The sequence below is a fragment of the Oncorhynchus nerka genome, linkage group LG10 (genome assembly GCF_034236695.1).
Source record: "Oncorhynchus nerka isolate Pitt River linkage group LG10, Oner_Uvic_2.0, whole genome shotgun sequence".
NCBI lineage: Eukaryota > Metazoa > Chordata > Actinopteri > Salmoniformes > Salmonidae > Oncorhynchus > Oncorhynchus nerka.
In genome coordinates this window covers 24,178,420-24,201,011 of record NC_088405.1, presented here as the reverse complement: position 1 = coordinate 24,201,011, position 22,592 = coordinate 24,178,420, and the positions used below count along the sequence as shown (strand labels likewise).

General features: G+C 39.6%; 2 protein-coding genes across 4 annotated transcripts; one reads left to right on the top strand and one right to left on the bottom strand.

The window, feature by feature from the left end:
- Positions 1-1,963: 1,963 nt before the first annotated feature.
- On the top strand, positions 1,964-7,829 carry LOC115135037 (cyclin-dependent kinase 1). 3 transcript variants are annotated; one of them, XM_029669233.2, is made up of 8 exons: positions 1,964-2,172; positions 2,637-2,679; positions 2,892-3,048; positions 4,839-4,962; positions 5,496-5,666; positions 6,681-6,844; positions 7,075-7,216; positions 7,461-7,829. In XM_029669233.2, the coding sequence occupies exons 1-8, from the start codon at positions 2,149-2,151 to the stop codon at positions 7,572-7,574; spliced, it is 939 nt and encodes a 312-aa protein (XP_029525093.2). In that variant the 5' UTR covers positions 1,964-2,148; the 3' UTR covers positions 7,575-7,829. The 3 variants fall into 3 exon arrangements, with proteins under 3 accessions (XP_029525093.2, XP_029525094.1, XP_029525095.1); XM_029669234.2 differs by having other exon boundaries at positions 1,965-2,134; XM_029669235.1 differs by having other exon boundaries at positions 1,965-2,146.
- Positions 7,830-10,826: 2,997 nt separating this feature from the next.
- Positions 10,827-17,333, bottom strand: LOC115136324 (transmembrane protein 26-like). The gene is made up of 6 exons (XM_029671910.2): positions 17,090-17,333; positions 16,270-16,366; positions 16,079-16,168; positions 14,891-15,099; positions 14,400-14,479; positions 10,827-13,300 (listed from the first exon to the last, which is right to left on the bottom strand). The coding sequence occupies exons 1-6, from the start codon at positions 17,281-17,283 to the stop codon at positions 12,906-12,908; spliced, it is 1,065 nt and encodes a 354-aa protein (XP_029527770.1). The 5' UTR covers positions 17,284-17,333; the 3' UTR covers positions 10,827-12,905.
- Positions 17,334-22,592: the final 5,259 nt, after the last annotated feature.

Here is a 22,592-nt window from a genome sequence, read left to right as displayed (position 1 = left end):
GCATTAAGATATCCTAATGTTTGTATGTGTATGTAGGGCAGACAACTGACTACTTGTATTCTACATTTGAGCAATATCAGAGGTTACAATATTGTGTTACATGAGCTTAGGTTGCCCACCCCCTTCCAGCCAGTCATCATTGTGCACGTTTTGAGTTAATGGAGTGTGCCAAAAATATCTATCAATTGAACCACTTTTGCAGTAAAATATTGTTATACAAACATCCATTTCATATATGGGAGACCTTCGAGATATGGAAAAACATGGTTGTGCTTTTTGAGGATTGGCCACTAGCCTATAAGCTATACTTGGTCCTTCCCTCCTATAAGATAGTTATCATCGAATGTGAGAAATATGACATATCCCCACTGAAACATGACACATTGAAACCTATATCAATGGTTAGGAATACTGCATATTACATAAAGAAACAAGCAGATAATTGGAAGTAATTGATCACTACCCTACTAATGCTGCTGATTGAATTTCCATCTTGTTGTTTATACTTTGAAAGTCACTGGAACAATTGATGAGTACACAGATGTGATGTTTGTTTCCACTAGATAGCACAGTCATAGTCGAAATTGGCTAAATCGTACAAATTCCTGAAAACAAAAATGTACCTTTTGGTCTTAATTTATGGTTAGGCAAAAAAAACGGATTTTAAGAAGATCAATTCTACAAATACAACATGGTGGGGTTTATGACTTTGTGGCTGTGGTAACCAGTGACAATCATTTACGTTCCACTGTGAACTTTCCTAACTATGCTCCCAGCCAGAAGATTAATCTCCATTATTCATACGGCTGAGTGTGGAGTGTTTTAATCATTAGCTAATGTTTTATCCTTGAGCATTTTGCATAATGAGTTATTAGAAAGCACTTCACTATGCATAATTAATGTAACCCCAAAAGCAACAATAATTTATGCTCTGTTGAACTCCTTTATTCATCTTCTTTTGTAATTAACTCTAAGATGTTTTCCTTCGTTCTAAAATGCATAACAAAATTTATTTGCAGATGGAGTGTTATTTTCATGTAATTGTTCACATTTTGTGTCATTGTAAGAGATTAATAATTATTCAAAATATGGGGGGAAACTCAGGTCACATTTTTCTCTCTCCATTTGTTGACTGTTAAACTTCCTGAAGCCAGGCATTTTTGACAAGTTAGGACATGGCCCCGGGTGTTTGACCCATAGGTTTGACTACTTGAAAAGGGTGCATAGTCTAAAAAGGGTCAACCCAAAAGAGCTCAGGGGGAATTTAATTGGTATTGCAGTGGCTACCTAGTCAAAAGCTCCTATAGCCACTCTAGCACGGAATTTCAATCTGCAAATGTTCATAAATGCAAGTAGCTGTTTGGTTGGGTCTTTTGTTCATTTATTAGCAGCAAAGATATAAACATAGTAACATAGTAAAAATTCCATAAAAGCATCCCAGAGCATAAAATTATTTCTGTGCTCTTCATACCTGTGCATCCCTAGTATGCCTACTTCCGGGTCATCTGTGTGCTCTAAATACATGTGACCAGTGAACCAACATGTCCTCTACTGAAAATATTATGTGGAATGACCTAGTTTGGGAAACGCTGTTGTAGCCTATTACCACTAATAGAATAGTGAGGTTATTTATAAAAAAATATTTGATTTTACTTTGACCAGGGTTGATTATTATATATATTTTTAAACAATTAATGAATATACTGGTAACCAATCTACATTTCAAACGATTTTAAGTTGAACCCATATGGAATTTTTATTTTTTAAATGTCTGACAAAATGCTTTTGAGTGAAAACTGTTTTGCTAACAAGTTCTTTCAATAATCAGGCAAATGAAGGTACATTCCCCTAAAAAAAAATCCTAATTATTTATTCATCCATAAACATTTCCCGACACCACCGCGCTTTAAAACCATAAAATCCCGCTTCGAGCTGGACTCCTCCCGATTGGTGCTTTTGAAAGACAGCGAGCGACGTGATTGCTTGGTTTTGAAAGCCTGAAGCGCCGCGGCCAATTCGAAAAGAATGCACCCACTTCAGTACTGTAAACGTAGCTGACTGCAAGAGAGCCACACTCATTTTCCACCCAGCTAGTTAACTTAGCTACAGTCAAGTTACACAACGATATTGGAAGGTAGCTATATATGTATGTGTCACATTTTTAGCTACAAGGTTTGTTTGGTCGAATGTATTGTAGCAGTTGTCATCATGCCATTTACAATTTAGCTAGTTAACTCGCTTGCATTGAGGAAACATTTGCACAGCATGTAAAAACAAGGATATTTAAAATTATTACTAAAGGTGTCACGTCACAAAGTAATGCATGGTTTTACTGTTTAGTTTTTGCTATCGAATAATGATGCTAGTTAATGAAATGTCTATCTAGTTCAGTTGTCTAGCTAGCTACGGTGACGTTAGTTAAATTAGCCAGCTAACGCGTTAGCTAGATCTGTTTTTTTTACAATCGCTGAACGTATTGCTTAATTTCCTATCACTTTTAAGATGGACAGTTAGCACTAACGTTAGCTATGAAACGTGTTAACAAAAACAAACAGTTTGCTATTTTTGACTTGTCGTTCATTTGAAATGGCATAATTGGTTTGTTTTGTAGCAAACCTTATCTGTTTTTTTTTCAGGGAACAATGGACGATTACGTGAAAATAGAGAAAATCGGAGAGGGTAAGTTATGTATAACTTTGGTTCGTTTAAAAAAAGAAGCTTTCGTTTGTTTTCCCCAAAACTCCACTCGGAGTCAACTCTAGTTAGACTTATGTGCATGTCATTTGATTGTCTTCCTTTAGTTATGACAACCTATTCACTATACCTTATTCATCACGTCAATTACTTGCTACACACCATAGTAAAGAATGAGTTGTGCCTGTGATTTCCAGGTACCTATGGGGTTGTGTATAAAGGCAGACACAAGACGACAGGCCAGGTGGTGGCAATGAAGAAGATCCGTCTGGAGAGTGAGGAGGAGGGAGTGCCAAGCACTGCTGTTAGAGAGATCTCTCTTCTCAAAGAGCTAGCGCACCCTAATGTTGTACAGTATGTAACAGTCTGTTTGTGTCTGTGGGGTTCTTAAAGTGTTTACAGTAGTCAGGCAGCAAGAGAAGTAAACATGTGGTTTGTCTTATCAGTTCAAAACTTAGACATCGTTATGCCAAAAAAGGCCAGATCAAGTCTAGTATTTGTCATATCATATTTATCTGTCTAGTGTATACATACAGTTGAAGTAGGAAGTTTACATACACCTTAGCCAAATATATTTAAACTGTTCTTCACAATTCCTGACATTTAATCCTAGTAAAAATCGCCTATCTTAGTTCAGGTAGGATCACCACTTTATTTTAAGTATGTGAAATGTCAGAATAATAGATTTATTTCAGCTTTATTTCTTTCATCACATTCCCAGTGGGTCAGAAGTTTACATACACTCAATTCGTATTTGGTAGCATTGCCTTTAAATTGTTTAACTTGGGTCAAATGTTTTGGTTAGCCTTCCACAAGTTTCCCACAATAAGTTTGGTGTATTTTGGCCCATTTCTCTTGACAGAGCTGGTGTAACAGAGTCATGTTTGTAGGCCTCCTTGCTCATATGTTTTTTCAGTTCTGCCCACACATTTTCTATGGAATTGAGGTCAGGGCTTTGTGATGGCCACTCCAATACCTTGACTTTGTTGTTCTTAAGGAACTTTGCCACAACTTTGGAAGTATGCTTGGGGTCATTGTCCCTTTGGAAGACCCATTTGCGACCAAGCTTTAACTTCCTGTCTGGAGATGTAGCTTCAATATATCCACATACCTTTCCTTCCTCATGTTGCCATCTATTTTGTGAAGTGCGCCAGTCCCTCCTGCAGCAAAGCAGGAGGGACTGATGCTGCGACCCCCGTACTTCACGGTTAGGATGGTGTTCTTCAGCTTGCAAGCTTCCCCTTTTTCCTCTAAACATAACGCTGGTCATTATGACCAAACAGTTCTATTTTTGTTTCATCAGACCAGAGGATATTACCCCAAAAAGTATGTTTTTTTTGTCCCCGTGTGCAGTTGCAAACCGCAGTCTGTCTTTTTTATGGAGGTTTTGGAGCAGTGGCTTCTTCCTTTCTGAGGGGACTTAGGTTATGTCGATATAGGACTCGTTTTACTGTGGATATAGGTTATTTTGTACCTGTTTCCTCCAGCATCTTCACAAGGTCCTTTGCTGTTCTGGGATTGATTTGCACATTTCGCACCAAAGTACATTCATCTCTAGGCGACGCGTCTCCATCCTGAGCGGTATGACGGCTGCGTGGTCCCCTGGTGTTTATACGTGTGTACTATTGTTTGTACAGATGAACGTGGTACCCTCAGGCATTTGGAAATTGCTCTCAAGGATGAACCAGACTTGTGGAGGTCTACAATTGTTTTTCGGAGGTCTTGGCTGATTTCTTTTGAGTTTCCCATGATGTCAAGCCAAGCGGGCTTGAAGGTAGGAATTGAAATGCATCCACAGGTACACCTCCAATTGACTCAAGCGATGTCAATTAGCCTATCAGAAGATTCTAAAGCCATGACATCATTTTCTGGAATTTTCCAAGCTGTTTAATGTCGGTCAACTTAGTGTATGTTAACTTCTGACCCACTGGAATTGTGATACAGTGAAATCATCTGTGTAAACAATTGTTGGGGAAATTACTTGTGTCCTACCCGACTTGCCAAAACTATAGTTTGTTAATAAGACATTTGTGGAGTGGTTGAAAAACCAGTTTTAATGACTCCAACCTAAGTGTATGTAGACTTCTGACTTCAACTGTAAATAAATAGCCTGTTTGTTTCCCATGTGTTTTGTTTCCAAACAGGCTTCTAGATGTGCTGATGCAGGAGTCCAGACTGTACCTCATCTTTGAGTTCCTGTCCATGGACCTGAAGAAATACCTAGACTCTATCCCCTCGGGCCAGTACATGGACCCCATGCTTGTGAAGGTATGGGCCCCACTGAGGGCATGACAGTCATGAGGCACACAACCCTGTTTTGATGTCCTTTTTTTTTCACGATCTGCTCTTAATACTACTGAGTACTGTGAAACTTCAATTAAACGCAAAGTCTCAAATAGCCACCTGACCCTTTTAATAGCCGGGTATCTGCACACATTCGGCAAATAAACACAGAGTCAAAATGAATTGTTTACGGGGTTACCATGGACACAGTTCTGATATTCTCACAAAATGATTAGGGTGAAAGCGAAGGAGATGGAACAACACTAAGTGACCGTAGGGCCTCCGACTTTGCTTTTAGTACAGGCTTGACAAATTGGGCTTTCACTCAGACTGCACGCTACTGTTGAAATAGGTACCGGTTGTGCTCAGTGATTGAAGCAAATAAATGCCCAGGCTATTCATTGAAAGTTTTACGGTATACCAACTTAGTGTTTTAGTCCAAGTTGTCAGACTAAACAAATTGTTTTCTTGCTCGTAGGTTCATTTTAACCCTCTGTTGCAATCTCCCATCCATCCAGAGCTATCTGTACCAGATCTTGGAAGGCATCCTGTTCTGCCACTGTAGAAGGGTCCTCCACAGAGACCTGAAACCTCAGAACCTGCTGATTGACAACAAGGGAGTGATCAAGCTGGCAGACTTTGGGTTGGCCAGGGCTTTCGGGGTGCCAGTCCGGGTATATACCCACGAGGTAAGCCAGAACACCACGTAGTTCATTACCAAAGAGCAATTTCAGTAGTGATGGGAAGTTGGGCTATTTTTACTGACTCAGATCTTTTCAACTCATTCTGTCAAAATAACAGATCTTTCGACTCATTTCATTCATCTGGGCTGTATCACATCCGGCCATGATTGGGAGTCCCATAGGGCAGCGCACAATTGGCCCAGTGTTGGCCGGGGTAGGCGGTCATTGTAAATAAGAATTTGTTAACCTTTAATTAAGTAGGCAAGTCAGTTAAATAAATACAATTTTGATTTAGTAATACCCAGAGCACGCAGAAGCCCCTACTGGCAAAGGATGAACAAAAAAACTAGATATAATCATGATTCTACAAGCCTCTCGTTCACCATAGGTGGCTTGTTATTGGACCTGTCATTTGTGACAGACTTGTATATCTTTGCTTCAGACAATGTACATTTGTGATTGCTAGGCATACAAAACATATTGTTTACTGATACCTTTTTTTAAACGAGGTCTAGTTGTGTCCGCAATCAGATTATTATAGATTTTAACCGAGTGTTGCGCAAAGGCAGGCTGTGAATTTTGGTTCTACAAAGCTGTGTCCATCGAGTTAAAATTCAATAATCAATTAATATCATACATTTTTGCTCCATGCTATAAGTTATCAGTTCTAAATATGTTTCTCTCCTCTATGCTGCCTGCATCATAATCTAATTTCCCTAGCGCGCATGATGGACATTTGCTGGTCGGAGCAATGTCTCCGGAGCCACTGAGGCGGAGGAGCCCATATTAACCCAGTTGTAGAATTCATTGTGTCCAGCAGGTCCAACGAAAAAACTGAAACGAACAAGTTACTCTGAAAAATGTATTTGGAGTCTCGAGTCATTAAAAAGTTGTTCAAAAATAATTACTTGTCCGCCAGCTGCACGTCACTAATTAGCAGATAGCATTGTAAAGTTAAGCTATCATAAGGGGTGTGTATGCACATGTTAATAAGGTCATTAACTGTGTCTTTGTCTCCAGGTTGTGACACTGTGGTACAGGGCTCCTGAGGTGCTGCTGGGGGCCCCACGGTACTCCACCCCTGTGGATGTCTGGAGTATTGGGACCATCTTTGCAGAGTTGGCTACAAAGAAACCACTTTTCCACGGAGACTCAGAGATAGACCAGCTTTTCAGGATCTTCAGGTCTATTTGCATAATAGTATACACATCTGTAATATACCCAATCCTACTAGTAGCAATATCTAGGTTGGTTAATCAATGTTTGATGCTAGATTAGGACATTTGCTTGATCTGTTGTGAGCAACAAGCCATCCCAAATTATTGACAGTCAACAGACAATTGCTCCATGATGGACATACCACATTGGCTTGAGTGAAGTATTTATCAAGCATCGTTGTCTCCTCCTGTTTCAGGACCCTTGGTACTCCCAACAATGACATCTGGCCAGAGGTTGAGTCTCTGCCTGACTACAAGAACACATTCCCCAAGTGGAAGTCTGGGAACCTGTCTTCCATGGTGAAGAACCTGGACAAGAAAGGCATTGATCTGCTCGCTGTAAGCTTTCACCATTCTCCTTGATTTTTATTTAGATTGAAACATTGTTGCTGTAGAAGCCCTGTGCTCACATGTCTTTTTCAAGCGGCTGGTTGTGTTTTTTTGGGGGGGTAGCATTAGTGATATTGACGTGACCTATTGTTCCGTCAGCCCAGCAGTAGCCTTTAGGATACATATGACCATGTCCTACCTTCTGTAGAAGGTTATGAAGTGATTTTTTTTCTTTTTTTTCCCTCTCTTAAAGAAAACACTAATCTATGACCCACCCAAGAGGATCTCTGCCAGACAGGCAATGAGCCATCCATACTTTGACGACCTGGACAAAACCACTCTACCTGCCAGCACGGTCAAGTTGTAAACGCCACACAGCTCGACTCAAAGGACCTGAAAAATAGTACAATTATGGAAGCATATTGATCGTCTTTTTTTTGTTTTTGTATGTTTTTTTTCTTTGTTTGTCCTTTTTCTATCTACCGGTAATATTAATCATTATTCTGTAAATAGCGTTTAAAAAACGAAACCGGTTTGGATCTAAAGTGACACGTACTAAAGGTTACATTCAAAAGTAGTATATTTTCAATAAAGTGCACTTTTCTAGATCCGTTACTTTTAAGTTGTGTGTTTGTAATTTCTTTTATTGGGGAATAATAACTGTTACTGTTGCAGGATTCCTGCGTCGTTTGATGCTTTCAAGTGTATTTTTTTTGCCAGGCATGCCGTATCAGGTTTTAACATAATTCTTCCTCTAGACTTGTTTAAAACCAGTACCAAACCATTTGTTTTAAGAGCTGGAGTGAGAAAATGTATTATACTGGGATTTTAAAAACTAACCCGTTCCTCCAACACAGTATTTTGTCTGGCTGGTAGAAGGAGACTCTGTTAGATTCCTTTTTAGAGTGAGTTTTAGTTGGCCAACCTATACTGCATTTGTTTTAAAGTTGTGTAATGCTTTTCTTGACAGTTGCATATATTCCCAAACTGGAATTAAGTCCGTGTGCATCCGGCCTGGTTTTACTTGATGTCATACATGGTCCTCCATTGAGGCGGCATATAGCCTAGCGGTTAAGAGTGTTGGGCCAGTGACCCAAAGGTCGCTGGTTCGAATCCATGAGCTGACTTGGTGAAAAATCTGTCTGTACCCTTAAGCAATGCACTTAACCCCAATTGCTACTATGAATCCCTCTGTATGCAAGCATCTGCTACAGGACTCAAATGTAAATAGGGTGGTCAGTTGTGGATGTCTTCCCTAGGGGGAACCTCCCCTTCCTGCTATGTTAAAAGGATGCGTTGGTGACTAGGAAATGACCATTTGATTTTAATAACATTAAATGTCCATTGTACCAGTTCTCAATATCAAATAGTTTCTGGATGACAAGTGCCTTACTCTAATAGTTTTTTTCCGTAATTGTTTATAAAAATGTGATATTTCTCAGGGGGAAGGGCACCAAAGCGGTGCATTAACCAGTGTGAATCAATATTCTGAGTGGAGGAGGCATATGTAACCTGAAAACCAGCTGTTTATAGCAATATTGTTTACAAGCACGCATTCTCACTAAACTAGCAGGATAGTGAATGCTGATTGCGGGACCTTGACAAACTTAAGTGAGTGATGACAATAGCTACAGTATGTTCAAGTATATTATTTTTCTGGGTTTATCTACCTCTGTTAGTGATTTCTTGCCTCGCTGGCTTGCTAACTTGCTAGGTAATCAATCCTCCGATGACATCTGCGATGTTGACCATAACCATCGAATTAAGTGTTAATTTACACCAGCTGCATTTGAGGTTGGAGGATTCTCTATTCACTTCAATGTAAACCCCTTTCTGGTGCAACTTTTCATGACACGGCCGTGAAATTGTTCTATTGGCAGAGCGGTTTGGAACTGTAGTTGTTGTTAGCCTATTAATTTATACCACCTGGTGATGTCACCTGGCAAGCCAAAACGCCATCCATGCAAAATAACACAGATCACATTTTTTTCACACTTTTACAGTGTTTCATCAGCTGTTGTACAATATGATACAGAATGTTGACTGCAATGGGTTAAGCAATGTTCTAAAGTGGACTAGCTCATTGTATCCTACCATATTTAGTTAAGTAATGCTAGTGTAATTCCGATATCAGGATACATGAAATAGTCTCTTCCAGATACACATTTTGTGCATGACTGGGCAGGTTATCGGACAATGCCTAGAGAAGTGTAGGAATTTTATAAAATAATCTCTGATTTTCCTCAGAATTTGTTTCTGGAACGCTCCCCTTCTTGTGCCTAATTGATCACTGTTGTGCAGGAAGAGGTATTTTCTTCGTTTCCTTCATGCATTGGGCTAAACTGCAGGCACATCCAACAAAGAAGCACAGTTGAGTGGGAGTGAAGTGAATTCACATGAATACTGATTTGTTATGTGGCATTCTAGATGCTTGGTCTTTTGTATTCTTGGCCTGTCACTCATTGTTTATAAATGGTAAGTGTTGAAAATAAAACAGCTTTCAATTTAAAAACAAAAGGTTGCTGCATGAGGGATAGAATCATGTATTTCTATTGAATATATTCAGTTTGTTTTTCATAAATCATCCTCACCCAGAATAAAATGCCATTTATACATTGACCTACATTCTGACGAGAGCCGTTAACATGAATGTAATGTGAAGCGATATCTACAACGTGACATTTATCGTACAGTATCTGGACTTCAGACCCAGAAGCGTTACAGATTGCGCGATAGATATTTTAAGATCATTTCCAATTGAGCTGACAAATACAGCCTTTGCCGAGAACATTGCCTTTAAATTTCAATCACGCTGTAACGCTGAACTTCCGTGATATGCATTGAATTAGAGCCCCTAGTTTGACTGCAATGTTCTCACTGAGGACACCATAGAGAGAGTACAGTCATTCTGTGATGTAAAGATAACCCAGGCTGTGACCCCATTTAGGGAGTGGTCGAAATGTACAACATTGTTACCCAGAGGAAAATGGGGGATGTCATGCTTTCTCAATTTGAGTCAGAGGAGGGGGAGGGTCGTGTAATTTGTAATCAATTAAATGTCATATTGCTCAAAGTTGCTTATTATATCTCAATGTGTGCCCGATGCTATAGGCCATGTGTATTCAACTCTTAACCAGCAGGCTCCAGCCCTCATAGGGTTTATGTTCTACCTGGTAATGAATTGCACCCACCTGGTGTCCCAGCTCCACAACCTTCTGGTTACTTTGCGATGTAATGCTTAAAAAACAAAAACAGTTCTAAAACTGCATATCTAATGCTCTGGTCTGTCCTAGGGTTGAGGGTAAACAGTAGGCATGCATTTTGCTGTCCAGTTTATGTTTGAATTATTAGCCCATACATTATTATTTCAGAGAGGTCTGACATTCTCCAGGTATCCCTCATCATAAATAACGTACAGGCTCTTAGGTGATGTGGAAGAATAGGGACAGACACCTACAAGCACCCAGAAACAATGCCCAACAATGAGGCTTAATTGATAAGGTCTTGACTTTGAATTGATTTGCAGCATTTGTTAAAAATGAATGCAAACAATAAAGACTTCCCAAATCTGCTGTATGTTGACTACCCAGATAGTACAAATGGTCAAGTCTAAAATATGTTCACTGAATAAAACACTGAATACATTTTATTCAATGATTGAAATAACGTAAAATACAAAAAAACATCTACCTGCATGGAAATAAAGAATATGAATACATTTAAACGAAGAAAATACAAATGAAACTGCCTGCCATTTCACCCCTATGAAATTCTAAGCTCAATTCAACCAGGCGTATTACAGTACAGTAACATACAGCGCATTCGGAAAGGATTCAGACCCCTTGACTTTTTCCAAATTTTGTTATGTTACAGCCTTATTCTAAAATGGATTAAATTGTTTTTTTCCCCCCTCGTCAATCTACACACAATATCCCATAATGACAAAGAAAAACATGTTTTTAGCATTTTTTTGCCAATGTATTAAAAATAAAAAACTGAAATATCACATTTACATAAGTATTCAGACCCTTTACTCAGTACTTTGTTGAAGCACCTTTGGCAGCAATTAAAGTCTTCTTGGGTATGACGCTACAAGCTTGGCACAGCTGTATTTGTGGAGTTTCTCCCATTCTCAGCAGATCCTCTCAAGCTCTGTCAGGTTGGATGAGGAGTGTCGCTGCACAGCTATTTTCAAGTTTCTCTAGAGATATTCGATTGAGATCATGACCGGCTCTGGCTTGGCCACTCAAGGACATTCAGAGACTTGTCCCGAAGCCACTCCTGTGTTGTCTTGGTTGTGTGATTAGTGTTGTTGTCCTGTTGGAAGGTGAACCTTCACCCCAGACTGAGGTTCTGAGCACTCTGGACCAGGTTTTCATCAAGGATCTCTTTGTACTTTGTTTGTTCATCTTTCCCTCGATCCTGACTCGTCTCCCAGTTCCTGACGCTGAAAAACATCTCCACAGCATGATGCAGCCACCACCATGCTTCACTGTAGGGATGGTGCCAGGTTTACTTCAGCTTGGCATGGTTTCATCAGACCAGAGAATCTTGTTTCTCATGGTCTGAGAGTCCTTTAGGTTCCTTTTGACAAACTCCAAGTGGCTATCATGTCCCTTTTACTGAGGAGTAGCTTCCGTCTGGCCACTCTATAATAAAGGCTTGATTGGGGGAGTGCTGCATAGATGGTTGTCCTTCTGGAAGGTTCTCCCATCTCCACAGAGGAACTCTGGAGCACTGTCAGAGTGACCATCGGGTTCTTGGTCACCTCCCTCCCGATTGCTCAGTCTTGGTGGTTCCAAACGTCTTCCATTTAAGAATGATGAAGGCTATTGTACCTTGGGTACCTTCAATGCTGCAGAAATGTTTTGGTACCCTTCCCCAGATCTGTGCCTTGACACAATCCTGTCTCTGAGCTCTATGGACAATTCCTTTGACCTCATGGCTTGGTTTTTTCTCTGACATGAACTGTCTATTGTGGGACCTTATATAGACAGGTGTGTGCCTTTCCAAATCATGACCAATCAATTGAATTTACCACAGGTGGACTCCAATCATGTTGTAGAAACATCTCAAGGATGATCAATGGAAACAGGAGGCACCTGAGCTCAATTTCGAGTCTCATAGCAAAGGGTCTGAATACTTATGTCAATAAGGTATTTCCCAAAAACCTGTTTTCACTTTGTCCTTATGGGGTTTTGTTTGTAGATTGATGAGGCACATTTTAATTAATCAATTTTAGAATAAGTCTGTAACGTAACAAAATGTGGAAAAGGGGAAGGGGTCTGAATACTTTCCGAATCCACTGCATAATCACACCTTTTCCCATCGTCAAAAGCAACCCATTGGAAAACAAAATTGGGTAGATTTTGTCAGCTGTGGACAGTTACATTTGGCTGCCTACCTTTTCAGTCATACTCTTTGTTTGCTAACAATTTTTTTTTTCTATTTCACATACCTTTGGGGGTAAACTTCTAAGCCATGTCATTTTTGTCAAAGGGGTAAAAACATTACAAAAAATGTTAAAATACTGTAGAAAATCAGCTGAGCTGAAATTGAATATATGCTTGTGACTTTTAAACGGTTTCTGTCTCTCCTTCTCTTTACGCATGGAAATGTCAAGTCAGATAATTAATTCCAGCTTTTGAACTCACAAATCCTGTCCAATATTGAACTTGTGCATTGTATAAACAGTGCACTACGTAATGGTACTTTCTGTATTAACTTCCTCCAAAGCAGAGGCAGGAACCATGTCTCTCTCCAACCTCCCCTCCCCATACTTCCTCTCCACCTCTACCCTACTACAATCAGGGATGTTACTGCTGCTTCTGGACCTGACTACAGGTCTGTAGTTCTGGCATATGACGGCCAGCCGGTAGAAGTTCAGGATGACCACCAGGAAGTTTTTAATGGTAAAGAACACCAACATCTGGTGAAAGACATCAAAGTAGGTCATGACGGTGAGCCGGACCACAAGGAAAGGGCCATCCTGGATGAATAGGCTCTCAATGATGCTCCATATGTCTGTGCTGTGCTTGGTCAGGAGGGAATCGCCTTGGCCTTCACCCTCACTTTCTGGCTTTGAGTTCACCACTAAGGACACACACACACACACACACACACACGCGAGTTGAGTTTCAAAAACTATTTTCACATATTGTTGTAAACTAGGGCTGAAGGCCTGAAGTATTTTCCATTGAGGTCTTCAACAGGCTAATTGTAGATATATAGAATTACATATTCTAAGTGCATCCTCTTAATATTATGTGTGTTGAGTGGATGGTTACATATCCGCTTCTGGTAAATCATTTCAGGTTGTGAATAATTCAGTAGATAAGGTGTGGTCTGAGAACAAGGGAGGCTGCAATGAACTCTTTATGATCCTCAACACTGAATTGTTTCGCCACATGGCTATAATGGATTTCAGGAGGTCTGGGTTATTGGCAGTTTGCCTGTCAATAGCCTAATCCATCCGCCAAGCAATGAAGAACCGAAGAAGAAGTGAGCCTTAATCTGTTTATAAAGCTGACAGATCAAATCACTGTACGGTACGCAATATAAGAGTCCATATGTGTTGCTGCATTTTCCAATTTTAGCCATACTGATGATAAAACTGAGTTTCCAACTGTACTAAATAAAGTTTGCTTTAACCAATGGTGAGATCATTGCAGTTTGTGTAGGAAGTAAAAATGGTGATAGCAAACAAATCTGCTCAACTGTTTATGTAGCAACATGGCCACGATAGAGCTAGTTTGCCTCCTTTCAAATGTTTAGCCAAAGTCTAAACAGATCCCATATTGAGTTTACCTAAAACATTATCAATACTCCACTGACAAGAGTATTTTCTGGCCACAGTCATGCTACAAACAGATAACTTGAGAAAGCTGGTGGGGCCATGGGGGGAGGCTCTCTGCAGGTCTATGTCTACAACAGAGAAGGAAAGGTTTGCCTTCAAAGATGTGACATCCACAATGTTGTCTATGATATGGCTGTACCACTCAAAATGAACCCTCAAATCCACCATGAAAGTATTGGCATCAGCATATAAAATACATCAAATCTGTAATTCACCCTAAAGAATACGAACCTCAACATTCAGACAGATACCGATAGCCTGTGTCTGTTGGCCAAAAGTCAAGGATAGTTAAGTTCACTGCTGATATTAATAATATTATGAAATGTAGAGACCCACCGGCCAGATGGAGAGGGAACTGTAACATGCTCCAGGTCCACACCGCCAAGATGATGTACACCAGCTGAGGGCTGTTTTCCCTGGGAGGAATACGGAACATACAGCTCAACAAGTCAATGCATGTCCACTGTTGTTAACGGTTTTAGTTTTTTAGGTGCATTCTAGGATTTTACATTGATGAATTCTCTGAGTGATTTTGAGAGAATTCCACTACATTACTGCTACAATTTAGTAACTAGTAAGTAAAACGTTGCATGCGCACTTAGTAGTAACTTAGTAAGTGTGTAACTAGTAAATATTTAAGTAGCACTGCAGTATTGTCGTTCCTTGTGATACAAAAGTCTATATGGAGTCAAAAACTCAACACACCACTAAAGGCAGTTAGGTCACCAGATTAATGTGAGAACACTGGGATCTGCTAAAGGCTCTTAAATACTCTGACAAGCTTTTAGCCTCAGTCAGTAAAGTCAATCGAAAGGTCGGACACCTACTTGACATCAGACAGTGTTTCACTGGTGAACTCCAAGATGTCAGCTGCTGTGCCAACGAAGATGAGCAGAAGCTGGGAGAGCTCCTCCCGTGTGACCCCACCCCCCAGTGGGAGGAGCCACTTCCCTATGATGAGTAGGATTAGAAGGACCTGATGGAGGGCCAGGATCCAGTCGTTGGGACAAACCGTGGACAAGAGTTGGTCAAGACCCTTGAATGTCAAGAGAAGGAACAGAGGTTCAAACCACAGATAATAAGCACTAGAAAATGTACTTTTGGAAAGCCTCAGGATATGAAGGGAAGAAGAGTCCGCTAATTACCCCCTAAGAGCCATGTCACTGCCATAGAAATAACCTTATATGTTAATAACGAAAAGTATACTTAGATGTCACCCTCGTTGACCGTGTATTCCCAAATACATCTGTGCAGAAAGGCCTTCTGAATAGATTTCATAAGGACTTGTCTTCTGAATATTTGCATGTTTATTTCTCGATTAAGGTCAAGGGTCCTGGCCCTAATTGCAAGGAAACATTTGCACTAGACAAGCATTTCTGGGTACGCACAATGGCAAAAAACATTTGGTTAGAAATCATGACAAACACGGGGCTTTCCATTATACAGTCAACAACATAAATGTAATAAGACTCTGGTCACTTGATTCATGCTATGATGAAATATTGAGTGAATGGTCAGAATATACACTGAATATATATATATATATATATATACAAGAGTATATGGACACCCATTCAAATTAGTGGTTTTTGGCTATTTCAGCCACACCCGTTGCTGACAGGTGTATAAAATCAAGCACACAGCCATGCGATCACCATAGACAAACATTGGCAGTAGAATGGCCTTACTGAAGAGGTCTGTGATTTTCAAAGTGGCACCGTCACAGGATGACACCTTTCCAACAAGTCAACATATATTTAACTAGGCAAGTCAGTTAAGAACAAATTCTTATTTTCAATGATGGCCTAGGAACAGTGGGTTAACTGCCTGTTCAGGGGCAGAACAACAGATTTGTACCTTGTCAGCTCGGGGGTTTGAACTTGCAACTTTCCGGTTACTAGTCCAATGCCCTAACCACTAGGCTACCCTGCCGGCCCATGTTTGGTCATGTAGCGTATATACAAAAGGGTAAAAGGCAAAATAGTCAAGAAATTAAAACCAGTTCCAGTATTTACCTTTAGATAGGTTTGAACCGTTAAATTCCCCACCGTTTCGTTCCGAGAAATCATGCTTCTCACATTTTCCCATGAGTCCAGTTTCTTGCACTGAAATTAGATAAATGAAGTTGTAAGTAAATGTTTGATAACTGTCATGCATACCATGAACATGGAGTTGTGGGATTTCTCTCCTTCTCTGTTTTCTGTACCTGGAGGTCACTAGAGTTGTGATGCTGATGATGTAGTTCCAGAATCCAGATGGATGGAATGATACTGACAAGGAACAACATAATGGCTGGCGAGAACCTCGGGTTGGAGGAGAAAAGGAACTTTATTTATGAACTCTTTATTCCATTCACATGCATTTTAGAGATTCACACACCTACCCAAAGTGATCCACAAATCATGGTCAATATTCTGTGGATATATATTTTTTTATATCTTATGCCCACAGAATAGCATAAAAATGATAACGCAGTGAGAAAAAAAAAATGCATGTAAAATTACAACAAAAAATGTGAAGTGCAAACAAAAAAACACAGTGGTAAAACAATTAACACCAAATAGAACCAACACATGCCAGAATGAAAATATTCCTAACCACTTTATCCTCTTTATGACTTTATCATAATGTTTGACAAAACAATCAAATATTATTTTGGGAGCACAGGAAGTGTTCTCTCAGAGGGAGATGTGGCAGACAGACATGTCATTCTTCAGTCTAGGGGTACCACCCTATCCTAATTTGTCCCAGGACATTTTATTAGCACAATGGGATAAGCAGCTGGATAAGGACTCTCTAGGGAGGGGGAAGGGGGATGTAGTCAGTTGTACAGTAAAAAAAATAATGAATTGGATTCTTCCCCAGAAAAAAATAATTTATCACTTTATCTTGTTAATTTGTCTGTTATGTCTTTAGGATTAAAATATCTGGATAGCCTTCACATGACAAATTACGCACAGTATGATGATGTGCAAAATAGTGTACGAAGCCTACTCAGAAGACTAAATAAATGAACAACATCTTACCATTTATAATCTTTTCCCTTTCTTCTTTTCAAAGTTACTATCATTTCGACAACGAGAGGTAGAAAGAGAAATGTCATAAACCAGTAGATATTGTCATCTTTAACCAATGTCACTCTCCAAACTCCGATGAGTGAAATAAGAATGAAAAGCAACCTAGTAACTACCGCACACGAAAATTTGACCACAAACGCCATAATACTTAAGAATAAAGATTCGACAGCTAGTGTCCCGTTATTCCTGAAACTCCCACACACAGCCACTTGTACTCCAGTAGCAGCACAAACATTGACGTCATTTTAGTATGGGAATATAAAAACTTCAAAATAAAAGCCTGCATTCCAAAACATTGCAATGTGGATAACGCATTCAAATTATATTGCATTTTAATCAATGGCCACTTTAATTGTGCCAAGAAAATGCTATAGGTAATTTATGAAAGCAAATTTAAAAAATATGTCTTTCAAAATAGACCAATAATGAAAAAATACAATGTTGACATACATGTTGAGGATATTGGTCTGTAGATTGAAAACTTTTCTACCTGTTTCAGTTAAAGTGGGGTGTAAAATACTCAGGAGGGACTCTACTAACCAATATGTGTAGTTTTGGAGAGGGGTTGTGTTGCACGGCCTGCTGCTGGCTTTTCACTCTGCCCCCTCTGAAGCGCAAAAAGCAATACGTAAAGTGGAAGTGACAGCGTTTTAACTACACTGAACAAAAATATAAACGCAACAGGATAAGTGTTGGTCCCATATTTCATGAGTTGAAATAAAATATCCTAGACATTTTCCATATGCACAAAAAGCTTATTTCTCTCCAATTTTATGCACACATTTGTTTACATCCCCATTAGTGAGCATTTATCCTTTGCCAAGACAATCCATCCACTTGACAGGTGTGGCATATCAAGAAGCTGATTAAACAGCATGATCATTACACAGGTGCACCATGTGTTGGGGACAATTAAAGGCCACTCTAAAATGTGCAGTTTTGGAACACAACACAATGTCACAGATGTCTCAAGTTTTGAGGGAGCGTTCAATTGGCATGCTGACTGCAGGAATTTCCATCAGAGCTGTTGCCAGAGAATTGAATGTTAATTTCTCTACCATAAGCCACCTCCAACATTGTTTTAGAGAATTTGGCAGTACGTCCAACCGGCCTCACATCCACAGACCACGTGTAACCCAGCCAGCCCAGGACCTCCACATCCGGCTTCATCACCTGCGTGATCATCTATGACCAACCACCTGGACAACTGAAGAATTTCTGCACAGAAACCGTCTCAGGGAAGCTCATCTGAGTGCTCGTCGTCCTCACCAAGGTCTTGACCCGACTGCAGTTTTGCATCGTAACCGACTTCAGTGGGCAAATTCTTACCTTCAATGGCCACATGCTCTTCATGGATGAATCTGTACCGGGCAGATGACATTGTGTGGGGGAGCGGTTTGCTGATGTCAACATTGTGAACAGAATGCCCCATGGTGGCGGTGGTGTTATGTATGGGCAGGCATAATGGCAATTTGAATGAACAGAGATACCGTCATGAGATCCTGAGGCCCATTGTCCTGCCATTCATCCGCTGCCATCACCTCATGTTTCAGCATGATAACGCACACCCCTATGTTGTAAGGATCTGTAGACAATTCCTGAAAGCTGAACACTTCCCAGTTCTTCCATGACCTGAATACACACCAGACATGTCACCCATTGAGCATGTTGGGATGCTCTGGGCCGAGTGGCGCAGTGGTCTAAGGCACTGCATCTCAGTGCTAGAGGTGTCACTACAGACCCTGGTTTGATTCCAGGCTGTATCACAACTGGCTGTGATTAGGAGTCCCGTAGGGTGGTGCACAATTGGCCCATTCTTAGCTGACTTGCCTAGTTACATTTGTAAAAAGTCAACTTAAAAAAAAAAATTGTACGACAGCGTGTTCCAGTTCCCGCCAATATCCAGCAACTTCACACAGCTATTGAGAAGAGTGGGGCAACATTCCACAGGCCACATTCAACACCCTGATCAAGTCTATGCGAAGGAGATTAGGCAAATGGTAGTCACATCAGATACTGACAGGTTTTCTGATCCACTCCCCTAACTATATTTTTAAGGTATCTGTGACCAACAGATTCATATATATACCAGTCATGTGAAATCCATAGATTGGGGTCTAATGAATGTATTCAATTTGTTGATATTCTTATATAAACTGACTTTCAAATTGTTGCATGTTGCATTTATATTTGTTTTTCAGTGTACTTACAGATATGAAACAGACAATCATAATATCAGTAAAAAAATATCAAAATCCCAGTTTATGCTACAAAACAAACTTTGCAAGAGGTTCTAAAAATAGGTTATATTTTACTCAAAAGTCCATGATGTATAGTAAGGCATTGTTGCCAGAATAGATGGATGCAGTTCAATGCATGATCAATATAATTCACCAATACATTTCTTGGTAGTCTAACAAATATTGCTATCAGGTTGTAAATCACAGCTGGCATGGTACATTGTTTGCGTCCTCCAGCCATTCAGTATGCACTTTCAGTTTCACTCAATATTATGGACAAAACTGATTAATGTAACTTTAGCTAACTAAGGCTGCGAATGTCAATACAAATCAAACTATTTATTTATGCAGCTATTTATTTAGCAAGCTAAAAACAGCCTAACATTAGCTGCTGGGACAGCCTGGTCTTATAGCAACCGTAAATCCGAGACAATCAAATTAGTATGATAATATTTTACGTTTGGGATGGTTACTTAAGACATTAAGACAGATAGTTACTTATAACTTCTTATGGCTGGGGGCAGTATTGAGGAGCTTGGATGAATAAGGTGCCCAGAGTAAACTCCCTGCTACTCAGGCCCAGTTGCTAATTATATGCATATTATTAGAAGATTTGGATAGAAAACACTCTGAAGTTTCTAAAATGGTTTGAATGAAGTCTGTGAGTATAACAGAACTCATATGGCAGGCAAAAGCCTGAGAAGAAATCCAACCAAGAGGTGGGAAATTTGAGGTTTGTAGTTTTTCCAACTCATTGCCTATCGGATATACAGTATCTATGGGGTCATATTGCACTTCCTAAAACTTCCACTAGATGTCAACCGTCTTTAGAACCTTGTTTGATGCTTCTACTGTGAAGGAGGGGGGAATGGGAGCTCAATGAGTCAGAGGTCTGCCAGAGTGGCATGAGCTGATCACGCGCCTTTACGTGAGAGTTAGCTTGCGTTCCATTGCATTTCTGAAGACAAAGGAATTCTCCGGTTGGAACATTATTGAAGATTTATGTTAAAAACATCCTAAAGATTGATTCTATACATCGTTTGACATGTTTCTACGGACTGTAACGGAACTTTTTGACTTATCGTCTGGACCTAGTGATCGCACCTCATGAATTTGGATTACTGGTCTAAATGCGCGATCAAAAAGGAGGTATTTGGACATAAATGATGGACTTTATCGAACAAATCAAACTTTTATTGTGGAACTGGGAATCCTGGGAGTGCATTCTGATGAAGATCATCAAAGGTAAGTGAATATTTATAATGCTATTTCTGACTTTGTTTACTCCACAACATGGCGGATATCTGTATGGTTCGTTTTGTTGTCTGAGCGCTGTACTCAGATTATTGCATGGTGTGCTTTTTCGGGAAAAGCTTTTTTAAAATCTGACATAGCGGTTGCATTAAGGAGAAGTTTATCTAAAGTTCCATGTATAACTCTTGTATCTTTTATCAATGTTTATTATGAGAATTTCTGTAAATTGATGTGGCTCTGCAAAATCACCAGATGTTTTGGAAGCAAAACATTACTGAACGTAACACGCCAATGTAAACCTAGATTTTTATATATAAATATGAACTTTATCGAACAAAATATACATGTATTGTGTAACATGAAGTCCTATGAGTGTCATCTGATGAAGAAGATCATCAAAGGTTAGTGATTCATTTTATCTCTATTTCTGCTTTTTGTGACTCCTCTCTTTGGCTGGAAAAATGGCTGTGTTTTTCTGTGACTAGGTGCAGACCTAACATAATCGTTTGGTGTGTTTTCGTCATAAAGCCTTTTTGAAATCGGACACTGTGGTGGGATTAACAACAAATGTATCTTTAAAATGGTGTAAAATACTTCTATGTTTGAGGAATTTTAATTATGAGATTTCTGTTGTTTTGAATTTGGCGCCCTGCACTTTCACTGGCTCATATCGATCCTGTTAGCGGGATCTAAGCCATAAGAAGTTTTATAAGGCAAAAACGAATGTAGAGTGGGCAGTAGAGGTGAATGGGTTGAGTATTACGCAAATGTTGATCAACCCAAATTTGCGAGGTCGAATCTAATTACTTTCGCATTTTAGCAACTTTTCAACTAGTCACTACTTTTTAGCTACTTTGCAACGACTTAGCATGTTAGCTAACCCTTTTAGCGAACCCTTCCCCTAACCCTAACCTTAAACCCTTTAGCCTAACTGCTAAAGTTAACCCTAACCGATAGTCTAGCTAACGTTAGCAAGCTAGCTAATGTTTGCCCCTAACTAAAATTCATAACATATCATATGTTTAGCAAATTCATAACAAATAGTATGTTTAGCTTAACATATCGTAAGTTTAGCAAATTCCTAACATTTTGTATGTTTTGAGAATTCGTAAGCATTCATACAAATTACAATTCTTAGCATATCATAAGGAATGATTGACATCCGCAAAGGAATACATACCATATGAAACGCAACTTCGGAAAGTATTCAGACCCATTGACTTTTTCCACATTTTGTTATGTTATAGCCTTATTCTAAAATATATATTTTTTAAATCCTCATTAATCTACTGTCATGACTTCCACTGAAGTCGGTCCCTCTCCTTGTTCGGGCGGTGTTCGGCGGTCGACGTCACCGACCTTCTAGCCATCACTGATCCATTTTTCATTTTCCATTGGTTTTGTCTTGTCTTCCTTTACACCTGGTTCCAATCCCATCAATTACATGTTGTGTATATAACCCTCTGTTTCCCCTCATGTCCTTGTTGGAGATTGTTTGATTGAATGTTTGTGTAGTATGTGTGGGTTTTGTACCCACTTTTTATTATTTTTGTATTTTAGTTTTGGAGTTTTGTGAAACACTGATTAAACAACTCCGTTTATACCAAGTTCGATTCTTCTGCGCCTGACTTCTCTGCCACCAAAACGCACCCATTACATCTACACACAATACCCCATAATGACAAAGCAAAAATGGGTTTTTAGAAAGTTCAGCAAATGTATTAAAGTTAAAAAAAAGAAATACCTTTTTTACATAAGTATTTCAGACCATTTGCTGAGTTCAATTGATTGGACATGATTTGGAAAGGCACACACCTGTCTATATAAGGTCCCACAGTTGACAGTGCATGTCAGAGCAAAAACCAAGCCATGTATTAGACCTCAGGACAAGACCCAGATGCAGACAGTTTGAAATAACACATGTTTATAATGATACAGGGGGCAGGCAAATGACAAGT